The sequence below is a fragment of the Myotis yumanensis genome, unplaced genomic scaffold, assembly GCF_028538775.1.
Source record: "Myotis yumanensis isolate MYYU_CA2020_CCGP unplaced genomic scaffold, mMyoYum1.0.hap1 SCAF_14, whole genome shotgun sequence".
Lineage (NCBI taxonomy): Eukaryota > Metazoa > Chordata > Mammalia > Chiroptera > Vespertilionidae > Myotis > Myotis yumanensis.
The window spans coordinates 10,373,110-10,385,385 of NW_027223765.1; the positions used below are offsets into that span (position 1 = coordinate 10,373,110).

Here is a 12,276-nt window from a genome sequence, read left to right on the forward strand (position 1 = left end):
CAGGCTTGGTGTCCTCTCTCCCACTGAAACCACCCCTGACTCTTTTGGAGGTAACTTCCTGCCGCAAGAGTTCCAAAGGCTCACACTGCTGGAATCTGTGTGTGGAGTGGATAAGAGGCTGGTTGGTCCTGGAGTCAGATAACTGACTTTTTAAAAAAATTCTTTACTTTTTAAAAAAAATTGAATTTATTGGGGTGACATAGGTTAGTAAAATTCTATAGGTTTCATCAGATAACCTACTTAGGATCCTGGCTTTCCTAGTTGCTTGCTCTAGGGTTAGTCCTTCCCCTCTCTGGGCCTTAGTTTCTCGTTTGTAAAAGAAAAATGACACAATAGCACCTGACTTGGAAGGTGGAAGGAGGACTGAGTGCAGGAGAGAGAGAAGCAGCCCTGACAGCTGGCAGCCAGCCTGGCACCCCCGCTCAGCAATGTGCTCTCCTACTGAAATAAACAATTTCACGGAACATCAGCATCAGCTAAGGCCACTCTGACCATGATGGGTCAAGACAAATGCAAGATCCCTTGTTAGTCATTTCCAGATGCAGATAGAAACATGATTGTCCAGACCTCAAACATGGCCACATCTCCCCCTTCTGGCTACTGGGAGTGACTGCCTCACTTCATTCCTCCTGCCTTCTAGTTAAGAGTCACTACAGTGCCCAGTCATAGAATCACTCCCTCTTCCTGACAGTATATGATTTAATCACCTAACATAGCCCAGGTGTTGCAATAAGTGTCTTGAACATCCTCTTCTTAGGTGCCTGGCTCCAGGGCTGTGTGTGCTCCCTGTTGCACACACAGTAGGCCCAACGTGTTCCTGAACCAGAAGTGTGCCCCTGGAGGTCTTGTTAGGACAGCGCACTTATCCCACTCTCTTCTTCATTGCCCGGACCACTGTCTGGTACAGCTATATTTAACCTTCTGTTTTCTTTCTCTCACTGGGAAGAAAGTTCTAGGACAGTAGGAACTTGGTTCTATTCAGATTGTACCCTGAAACCTAGAACAGCTCTGTCACATGGTGGATGCTCATTAAATGTTAGCGGGATGAATGAATGAATGCAGACATATCCTGCTGCCTGGGAAGTAGTGAGGATTCCATCAGTGGCAGCTGCCATCATAGTTATGACATCAGCATAACTCTGATGTTAAGGTGGGTATTGTGAGTCAGCACTCAAAGCTGGATTGCTGCAGGTAAAGCAATCGTGGATGGAGACGGTGATCTTGATGAGTCATATTATTATGATTTATTTTTTGGTCAGAGAGTTAGCCTGTTTCCTTTCATTTCCATGGCTGTAGACCCAGCCTGGAAACACCATCCCCATGCATTCATCTATCCGTAAACTGTTCCCCCCCAGGAGAATGGAGCAATGAGTGAATCAAGCTAATTATCTGGTGAAATGAGGTCTACCTTGACCACTAAGTCAAGTAACCTTGTGTTTGCCCACATTCACAGAACTGTGGTCTGAATTACCATCAAATAACTCTTCTGTGAAAAATTTCATTTTTGTGTGAGCTGAGTGCCCTCATCCTTTTTTCACTTGCTTTTCATTTGTCTTCTGGGTCTGAGCCCAAGTAATCTCCACATGTGATGTGCTACCCACTGTTCATTATGGCCACTTGGAACGGCAACAGAATACTGCTCTTTAATGCCCCTCTGATGTTTCCCCCAGTTGTCTCAGCAGGAGAGGGTCTGCCTAGAGGCCTGGGCTGGTCTCATGAGCCAAACATGTTGGGCGTGTGTCTCCTAAAGCAGTAGCCCAGCGCCCTCAGACAAGTTCTCCGGGATGTGGGATGAAATCATTGACCTTCCAGGGTCATTTTCTGTCGGGGACAGCCACCTGAGCTTGCATTTTCTCCACAAGGTCCTGGAACCAGGCTGTCGAGCTGGCCCGTCTCTTGGGCAATAGAGACTCTCACTTGTGTGAAGGGACTTACTTGTCAGCAGTTTTTAAAATGGAAAGTCAGCACTGGTGTAGATTGCGTGGAGAAGTTCACTTCAGGAAGCAGAAAACTGCAAGGTACACGTTTAGTGTGGATAAGCTAACTGCCTCAGAGAAGTCACGTAGCAACTCTTCATGGATTTAACCGTCAGTCAGATGTGTTTTTAGTGCCCTTAAGGGCAGTGAAGTGTGTTTACGTGTTGTGTGTGTGTGTTGTATGTGTGTGTGTTCTGAGAGAGACAGAGGCAGAATTGGAGAGTAGCTATACTTTTTCATTCTAAATACAAGAGTTGTTTATGTGGAATAGATAAGTAACTCTTCTCTGTGGATAATTTTGTCAGCTTGCATTTATAAAAATGAATAGACCTGTCATATTTATTCACCATTTGTCCTTTTTCTGGGTGAGTAAAGTTCAACGTATCGCTGTGTCAGGAGTCTAAATGCCATCTAATGTCAGCGCTGTCTGGTTTTCAGAAACATCTGGATTGTGTTGGATTTGACTATGGGCTCATTGTCTGGGCTTAGAAAGCTGTCATCTCTCAACTTGCTGATATGATAATGATATTGAAAACTCGCTGGGTCTTCTAAGGTTTAATATGAGTAAATGTTTCCAGGGTGACAGCTGTCCATCAGTTAATGTTCTCTGGTTTAGTTTCTGCACTAGTGTTGAGCTTTGTATTATCAAAGCAATGGTTTCTTCCTTGAATGGATGGTTACTGTTCGCCTTAAGACCTGTATTTGCTAAGCTTAGAAAAATGATTATGTGAGAACTAACTTTTGATTACATGGCTGATCGCAATTGTTGCTGCTTTTAGAGACTTTCTGAAGACTCTGAGAGCTCTTAATGACGACAGTAGGCTTATTTTTGTTGTCTTAATCAACAGAAATATTTACATCTGATAATTGGGCTCTGGAATAAAAAATGTTAGGCCTATATTACTGAGTTTATTTCTACAGATCGCATCTCCTGACAGGATGCTAGCCCTCTTTCCCCCTTCGGGTTATTTAGACTCCTGAGATCTTGTGAAGTAAGTTTTAATTATGAGAGTTTCCTGCTTGCAGAAATGTCAATGTTAATTGCTTCTCCTGCCAGTGTGCGCTGGGCAGGGTTGGGATGTGCTGTGGGGTGTTGACCGGGCCCTGGGAGGAGGGGAGGAAGCGAACAGGAGCTGGAGAGGCGATGATGGCCAGATCACCCACGCAGGATGGGAAGTGGACAGGCCAGGTTGTTTATGGCCAACAGCCAAAGATATCACTTACGGCAAAGAAAGCTGAGCGAGTTGCGTGTGTGGGGGGAGCCTGAAGAGATGTCAGACAGGAGCAAGGTCCTTTGAGAATATCTGTCCCGGAATAAGGGCAGACAGGGGCATGTTCCTGCCTGGAAACAGGGCTGGAAGGAATGAGACCCGTTGGCCTCCTCATCCCATGGGACAAGGCATCTCTCAGATGCTTTCCCTTCCTCCTGTCCATCATCACATACTGTAATAAACATACTGTAATATCCCCAACTTAGAACAAAAACAAACCTTTGCTTTCTCCACATGCCCCTTCAGCTGCTGCCTCATTTTTATGATCCACACACGCGCACACACGCGCACCACACGCACACCCTTGGTAGAGGTGTCTCTACTCACCGTTTGCTCTTTTCCATGTTTCATTCTCTCCTGAACTCCAACCACTCTCTTCCCCACACTGCACCGAAACCACCCTTGTCCGTCAGAAAGATGGGGCCACCGCTGACCCGCTGCTCGGGGGTCAGGTACCTCAGAGGTGCCCCTGCGTCTTCTCTCCCCGCATCCTCACAGTCAGTCCTTTCTCTAGTCTTATTTTTACCCTCAGTATGACCTTCTCCACACCTCACTGCACTACCCAAGCCCTAGCCCTAGCCCAAGCCACTGTCACCTCTTGCTGAGACTGGCAGTCACCTCCTCACTGGTCCTTCCTCTTCCTCCGAAGCTTCTTCCTCACAGAAGCCTGACCTGCCTTTTCCAAATGGAAATCAGAACCTGTAACTCCTCTGGTCAGAGCTGTCTTTGGCTTCCCATGGCACTCAGAATAGAGGCTGAAGTTCATTTCCATGGCCTAGAGGCCCTGCATGATGTGGTCTCTGTCTTCCTCTCAAAGCCTCACTCCAACCACTCACCCCTCACTCACTCCAGCCCTGCCCTCAGTGGCTGTTCCTCATTGGGCCAAACATGCCCCAGGACCTTTGCACTTGCTATTTCCTTCACCTGAAAAGCTCACTCCTCAGATTTTAATATGATATTTTTTAAAATGTTATTTTCTCAGTGAATCCTTCCTTTACTACCCTATAAAATACCACCCCCTGCCACTGTCCAATAGAATGTTCTGTGATGATGGAGTTGTCCTATTTATATAGTGCCTATTACAGTAGCCACTAGCTCTACAAGCACTTGTTGAAATGTACCTTGAGAGTCTGACTGGAACTTTACATCTTATTTAAAAATAAATAGCAAATGTGGTTTGTGGTTAGTGAATACCATACTAGACAACATAGCCTTTATCTCACTTTTTCTTTTTTATAACACTTATCACTACCTGAAATTACATGTTTTTCAAATATTATTTTTTAATAGAAAGAGGGCTTCATAAAATCAAGAAGTTTACCTGTTTCATTTACTACGCTATTTCCAGGGTCTCGGCCAGAAATTAATGCTTGTGGAATGGATATGAGATGTTAAAAAAGACTTGCATGATATGGAGGCTCCAAAGGCATTTCGTGGGCCTGATATGTGTCAGATCCCAGGGGAGACTTGGTCCTTACTTATTTTTTTCAGCCATTTTTTTATATTACAGTATTGTTTGCTGTCGAAACGTAAATTGATTTTAGGCATATTGATATGAATTGCTTTCTATGATCAGTTTGGTCCTCATAGCCAGTTGAACAGGGAACCATGGAGGAAGAGGCCGGAGGAACCATGCAGGATCAACTAAGATTTTGGCAACGATACCTAAGCCTTACCACATCAAATACTTTTTTTCTTAGGGAGACTCTTGCTGTTTGGTCTGTATTCTGCTGCCCCCTTCTGTTCAGAGATGCTAACGACAAGATCACCCTTAACATTGACCTACCATTGAAGGAGAGAAGGGGGGCTAATTGTTAGAAAAGTAATGACTCCTTTTGAAGCTGTGAGACCATCCAGATGTTACCTCGTGCTTATGTAAACAATAAAGACCACCTTGATTCAAGGCAGGGTGCTTTGGTGTGGCTGGAAAAGGGAGGGAAGCCCTAGCTGGTTTGGCTCATTGGATAGAGCGTCAGCCTGCGGACTGAAGGGTCCCGGGTTCGATTCCAGTCAAGGACACATGCCTGGGTTGCAGGCTTGATTCCCAGTAGGGGGCGTGCAGGAGGCAGCCAATCTATGATTCTCTTTCATCATTGATGTTTCTCTCTCTCTTCCTCTCTGATATCAATAAAAAATATATTTAAAAAAAAAAAAAGAAAAGGGAGTGAAGAATGCAGATGGGTCAATAGTCATTACAGTTCTGTGCAAATTAATCTCGAACACCCTTAGGTGAGAGGTAACTGCAAACAGAGCCCCTGAAGGCCCTCGACCCAGAGCAGCGAGTTTAGATAGATCGGAGACTATGAGAGAGATGGAGATGTGGGGTGAGGGCAAGGTCTGGGGCTGTGGGCAGGCCCTCAACCAAACCTGGCCCAGGAGGGTGAAGGGGAGGGGGAAAAAGAACACCTTTTCCCACTACCCTCCTAGGTTCTGTGACTGGGGCCCTGGAAAGTGGGCTCACAATAGATAGATTAACAAGACAAAAACAACAGTTTATTTACCTGTGCACTGTGTATGCATGGGGGAGAAACTCGGGGGTGAGTAACTCAGAGGGGTGGTGAGAACTTGGGGCTTATCTCTAGCATTTTAGCAAAGAACAGTCCACATTCTCAGAAGTGACAAGACAAAGGAAAAAGGGTTTTGGCTTCTAGGGGTGGCAAACTGGGAGGTAAATTCTTGGAAACAGTGGAAGATGAGCTGTTTTTAGTAAAGTTAGTTATGTAGCTTTCTCTCCCTGCATCTCAGGGCGAATAGAACTCTTTGGTGATTTTGTTATTTCACGTGTTTATTTCAGTGTATTAAGTCAGCCAAATGCTTTCAATGCTGATCGTTTGTTTGGAAATATTTGCAAATATTTGTGAGGGACATATTTTTCCAACAATCACCCGGCAAATGTGATGAATGTAGACGATCCATCTGGAAACTCGAGGCAGCGGGCTATTTTTTGTCCTTTCCTTGCAAACTCAATTTTCTAATCTAAATTATCCTAATAATTACCTCCCTGGTCTGCTTTTGGGCCATGTCTGTCTTGTACGCACACCAAGGCGGACTCGCATTTTCGTTCTACGTCTACCCCTTTCCATTTGGCTGGGTTCATTATGGAGACATTGATTTGATTGGCCGGCGGTGACTCAGACACAGTAATTAAGACATATCTGCTCACAGAGCTGTGAGCTCACTGGCCGGAGGCAGGGTGAGTGCAGAGAACTTATTCCTGCATTTTGGGGTGTCGCTGTGCCCTGATGGGACACAGGGAGAGCCAGAGTGCTCCCTCTTGTCCTCCTGTCCCCCTTCCTGAGTGCTGGTGGGAGCTTTGAAAACCTCTGCTCAGTTTTATTACAGATGTGAGGACACGTGCCTGCAGACAAGTGGGCAATTTCTCCTGTAGCTCCGGGGCCCCCATCGAGTCTCTCCCTTGGGTGACATCATCACCAGGCTCATCCCAGTATGTTTTCCATTGTGTGGCCATTACCTGCTCAGGGCACCGCTGGCCTGAGCGTGCAGGTTCTGTGATGAGCAGGGCGATACCCATGCCAGCTTCTCTGAACTTCTCATTTTGCCTGAGTCAGTCCTGGCCTTCAGAGGTGAACTGTTTCCGTGGCTAAAATAATATGGTTTTACTTGACAAACACTTATATTGTGCTTCTTAGGTGCCAGGCACTGTTGATGTTACAGATGTTAGTTCACTTCATCCTCATCACAGTCCCATAAGGCCCTGCAGATCCGCATTGTACAGATGAGGAAAGGAAGGCACACAGTCCCTTGACCAGTTGCGCAGGAAATGGCGAGCTGGAGTTTGGACCCCGACAGTTGGGCCTTTGAGGCTGTGCCCGGCACATGACGCTGGACACTCCAGCAAAGAGAGTTTCCTTTGCAGGAGGTGAGGAGCCCCATCCAGAGGCCCCCAAGAGAACCAGAGGGAGGTGGATCCGAGGCAAGCCTGCAGCAGCAGGCGGCAGAGCCAGTACATTTTACCATGTTGTTACAGAAAGAGCTTTTGCTGCCTGGTTGGCCTGGCTCAGTGGTTGAGCATCAGCCTATGAAACCAGGAGGTCACAGTTCGATTCCCGGTCAGGGCACATGCCCAGGTTGTTTGATTCCCAGTGGGGGGCGTGCAGGAGGCAGCAGATCAGTGATTCTCTCGCGTCATTGACGTTTCTATCTCTCTCTCCCTCTCCCTTCCTCTCTGAAATCAAGAAAAATATATTAAAAAAAAAATTTTTTTTTAAAGAGCTTTTGCTACAAATTCCTTAGGCTGTGCAGGGTCCGGGAGGGGCACCGGTGGGCCTTTTACTTGCTGTAAGAGATGCTAGGTTTGCTCCTTCATTGGTTATTTCTCTTTTATTTGAACTATATCAGTATCTTTAGCTTTATTATTTTTTGCATGGTCATCTAAACACTTGCTAAGCTCACCTCCTGAGATTGATTTCTTTGGGGTTAAGAGCCACCTTTTCCTAACTATCATCTAGCACACAGATACCTCGAGGGTGAAGAAGGACAGGGCAGATGAACCTGGCTGACCAGAGGTCAGAGAGCCAGCCAGCTGGACTCGGAAGGGAGGAGACTCGTCGGGTGGGACGTATTTTAACGAGAACATGGGAGAGCAGCCAGTTCTCTGTATTCATTTCAGAGTGAGGGTTGCTGTCTTTTCTGTTTTTTTTTAAAAAAATCACTATTTCTACCCTTTCTAAAATTTGGTGGAAGTGGCATCTAAAGGAAGAACCAGACATAATTTCTTTCACCTTCATGCAAAAATATTAACAATTAGAACCCAGATGGTCAGTTCCAATATGTAAGCATAAATCTCAGTCCCATAGCATTACTTTTAAAAAGATTTAATATGTGCAAACTAGAACAGCCATCTCAGACTGTTTTAGAAATAAAAGTCTTTAAATGAAAGTTTAAAAATGAAAGCCCCTGGGGGGGATGAGGACACATTTGTAATACCTTAACTAATAAAGAATTAAAAAAAAATAAAAATAAAAATGAAAGCCCCACATCCGGGAACCCCCCTGAGTCCCCAGCAGTCTGGGACTGCTGGTCACTCTAGGGCAGGGGTGGGGAACCTTTTTTCTGCCACGGGCCATTTGGATATTTATAACATCATTCTGCTTAATATGATTCACTTAATATACATTTACGTTGCTATGAGAAAAGCTCTGAGATTTATTGAATTTTGAGTCCTGCCTGTGGTTGCCTTGGCAGGGCCAGACCAAATGATTTCTCGGGCCCTATACGACCCACAGGCCTGGCGTTCCCCACCCCTGCTCTAGGGCTAACACTGAGCAGGGCAGATTACAGACACTGAACGGAACTCCTACTTGCTGGAAATTTTCACCCCCTCCTTTTTTTTTTTTTTAAACAAATGAGTAAATGGAAACTCAGATCAGTAAAGAAATTGTCCAAGATCACCCAGCTGCAAGTCTTGGAACTGGAATTCAAGCCTCCTGGTCTGTTTGATTCTTAAATCACTCCTTCCCCTTGGTCCTCCCACTTTGGGCTGGTATTTAACATCCCTCCACTGTTCCTTGGTCTACTTGTTCATTCTAATTCCCATTTCTTTTCTCCTCCCCCTCCCCCCGCCCCCCCTGTCCCTGCCCAGACTTTGCATTGCCCACAGGCATTTCCTAGTCACTAAAACTGTCTGTACTCCCAATATCATTGGTTCTTGTTTGAGGTCGTGCTGCCCAACAGGACTTTCTGTGGTGATGGGAAGGCTTTGCACTCGCACTGTCCACTATTGTAGCCATTAGTCACCGATGGCCGATGGACACTTGCAATGCCGTTAGTGCATCTGAGAAACCACATTTCCGCTTTTTTAATTTAAACAGCCACGTGTGGCACTATGGTATGAAATCCAGCTCATTAATGTGTTACTTGAAAATGTGAGCACCTGTCACAGATCAAATCGGGTTCATCGGTGTTGGGCTACGCTAAACTGTAAGGGTGTGGAGGGTTATTGTTTGTTATCTTGACCTCTTATGCTTGTTGCTGCATGAGTTTTCCTCATTTGTGCTCATCACAGTTTTGGTGGTTTGGGGATTTGGGTTTCTTACAGGTTCAGAGGAATGAGGACCAGTCGACGACCTTGAAGCTGGCTGACTTTGGCCTCGCGAAGCATGTGGTGAGACCAGTGTTCACCGTGTGCGGGACCCCGACTTACGTAGCACCTGAAATTCTTTCTGAGAAAGGTAAGTGTGACGTGATGCTCTGAGGGGGCTCTTGCTCACTTACTGCTTAATGTTTCATTTTTTTAATATTTCATATTTTATATTCTTTCAATATGGAACAGAAATCTTAGAGTTGGTGCTAAGCTGGCATTTAGGTTTTAATGGGAATATTGGAAGTTATTCTCCTTGACTAAAGCATGAGAACTCTTTCTAAATCAGGGATCACAGCTCATGCCACGTGTGACTGACCACGTGTGTTACACAACCCTGAACTGATGATCTATACCAGTGATGGCGAACCTATGACACTCGTGTCAGAGGTGACATGCAAACTCATTTTTTTGGTTGATTTTTCTTTGTTAAATGGCATTTAAATATATAAAATAAATATCCAAAGTATAAATCTTTGTTTTACTATGGTTGCAAATATCAAAAAATTTCTATATGTGACACTGCACCAGAGTTAAGTTAGGGTTTTTCAAAATGCTGTCACGCCGAGCTCAAAAGCTTCGCCATCACTGATCTATCACACTGTTCACTGTGTGTCCCTTGAGTGTGCAACTGGATGTCATAGCCATGTCAAATAAGAGTTTCCAGATGTTTCCTTTCCATGTCTGTGCTTGTTTTATGACAGACCAGTAAGAAAGGGTCACACAGTGGCCGTGGTCTGAGGACCACACTTTGAGTCACCCTGGTGTGTACCCCATGTTGGTAGGAGTGGGCCCCGTGTTGGTAGGAGCTGGCAGTCATGTTTGGAAGTGGCTCTCACGTGCAGAGAGCTGAGGCCCTCCGTGGCCTGAGCCATGATTCTCCACTGCTTATCTCATCACGTCCGATCCAGCCTGGCCTCAGCTGCGCTTCTGTCTCTGCCTCCGCTGCACAGGTTACGGGCTGGAGGTGGACATGTGGGCCGCGGGCGTGATCCTCTATATCCTGCTGTGTGGCTTCCCCCCGTTCCGCAGCCTGGAGAGGGACCAGGACGAGCTCTTCGACATCATCCAGCTGGGCCACTTCGAGTTCCTGGCCCCTTACTGGGACAACATCTCTGAGGGTGAGATTCGGGGCCTCCACGCTCGGGAAGAGGGGAGGCAGGACTGGAGCCCCTCTGGGTTCTGACTGTGAGCAGGGTCTAGGTCAGGTGTGTGAGGAGAGTGCAGAGCCCCCCGCAGCGCCTGCACAGGGTGGGCTGTCCACAGGTTGCACTTCATCCTTTATCTCCTGCTACATCAGTCTGCGTCCTTTGAGGACCTGAAGGAGCGATGCTGGTATTCTCGAGAGATTGGAGGGGGAGGCTCAGAGAGCCAGCCTGGGAGAACCAGAAATCTTTCCTCCTCCCTGCCTGCCCCCTGGCCCCCTAGGTGCCACCACCTCTCTCCAGAATCACTCATGATTTGGGGCAGAAAATGAAATTAATTATGAATTTGCACTGTTTACTACTTAGGCGTCTTCGTACATGTTCTTTAATGTCAGTAGGAAGGCCTATTTGTCAGCGTTGGAAGGAAGAACGCACATGTGTCATTTAGCACCTTGATAGTTTGGTTAACAGATGGAAAACATTGTAGACAGATGTGGCCTCTATTTGTCCCCTTGCGCTGGGCGCCATGGCTGTCAGTGGTCCTGGCCTGCGACCCTGGGGAGAAATGAGCAAACACCCTGTAGAGCTGCTCCGTCCAGCAGGGTAGCCCCCGGCTGCATGGGTTACTTCAGTGTAAATGTCAATGTGAGCGAATTAAAAGTGAATGCGACACAAATTCAGCTCCTTAGTCGCATTAGCCACGTTTCAAACGGCCAGTGGCCCCAGCGTGGAGCACAGAGGTGGAGGGTTTCCGTGGTTGCAGAAGGTTCCGTTGGACAAAGTGGCTCCAGGGTAGCAGGTGGTGCTAAGGGGAATGTTTGGGTTCAGTTCACGGACGGGGAAGAGACATTCAGAACCACCTGCATTCGTCTCATTTTCCTCCTCCTTCTCTCCCTCTGACAGCTGCCAAAGATTTGGTGAGCCGGTTGCTGGTGGTGGACCCCAAAAAGCGCTACACGGCCCACCAAGTTCTTAAGCACCCCTGGATCGAAACTGCTGGAAAGACCAGCACAGCCAACCTGGGGAAGGAGCGCAAGGAGGCGTCCCCGGGCAGCGAGGGCCACCTCCGGAGCCAGCAGGCCCCGTGGTCTCCGCCTCCAGCCCCTGTTCAGCCCTCGGTTCTGCTCAAGGACAGAGGATAGAAGTTTAGGAGAAACGCAATGCAAAGGGCGTCTTCTCGTAATTGGAGAATCAGGGGAGGGAGAGATGCTCAGTCTGTTTTAAAAGAGAAACTTGTGTCTTAACGTTAAATGTTGTAACAAATTTTTCGATTTGCATATTTGAAGCCTTTAATACTCGTTTTTTTTGAGGGGGGGAGGGGAAGGCTTGTTACCGGTATGGAGTTTTTGGTAATAATGATGTGTTTTGTTTCCTCCTTGTAATCAAGTTCATGGTGTATGACATGAGTGGTGCTTTCCGGGGTCGCAGTGCCCCCTGTGAGATTAATAAGGGGAATCGTAGTCTTTCTGTGTTAATAAAACGTGCTCTGAATACTGAAGTGGGTCCTATTCTGATTCCTTCTCAGTGCTGGTGGTGGGAGCCAGGAAAGCCCGGTTTAGACACGCCTCCCGGTGCCAGTATGGCTGCACAGACACGTTGTGATGGACACTCGATGAGCCGCGAGGTCTGTTTGTTTATTTCAGTCAGGAGCATGTCAGTCTTAGCTGAAAATCAGACTTGGCGCAGTCTGAGAAATGGAAAGACGGAATCATGGCTTCCTTCTTGCCCTTTTGATACCCATCTAGACAGCTTTTACGCCCATTATCCCTGAGCCGGGGTCACTT

The 12,276-nt window shown here is 46.8% G+C and overlaps 1 protein-coding gene across 1 annotated transcript in view; it reads left to right on the forward strand.

The window, feature by feature from the left end:
- The window catches only part of DCLK3 (doublecortin like kinase 3), a 30,897-nt gene extending 18,909 nt beyond the window's left edge, over positions 1–11,988 (forward strand). The window contains exons 3-5 of the mRNA XM_070391732.1: positions 9,306–9,438; positions 10,301–10,468; positions 11,396–11,988. Of these exons, the coding sequence (XP_070247833.1) occupies positions 9,306–9,438; positions 10,301–10,468; positions 11,396–11,634 (540 nt within the window). The 3' untranslated portion in view covers positions 11,635–11,988. The remainder of the gene's footprint in view (positions 1–9,305; positions 9,439–10,300; positions 10,469–11,395) is intronic.
- The last annotated feature ends 288 nt before the right edge of the window (positions 11,989–12,276 follow it).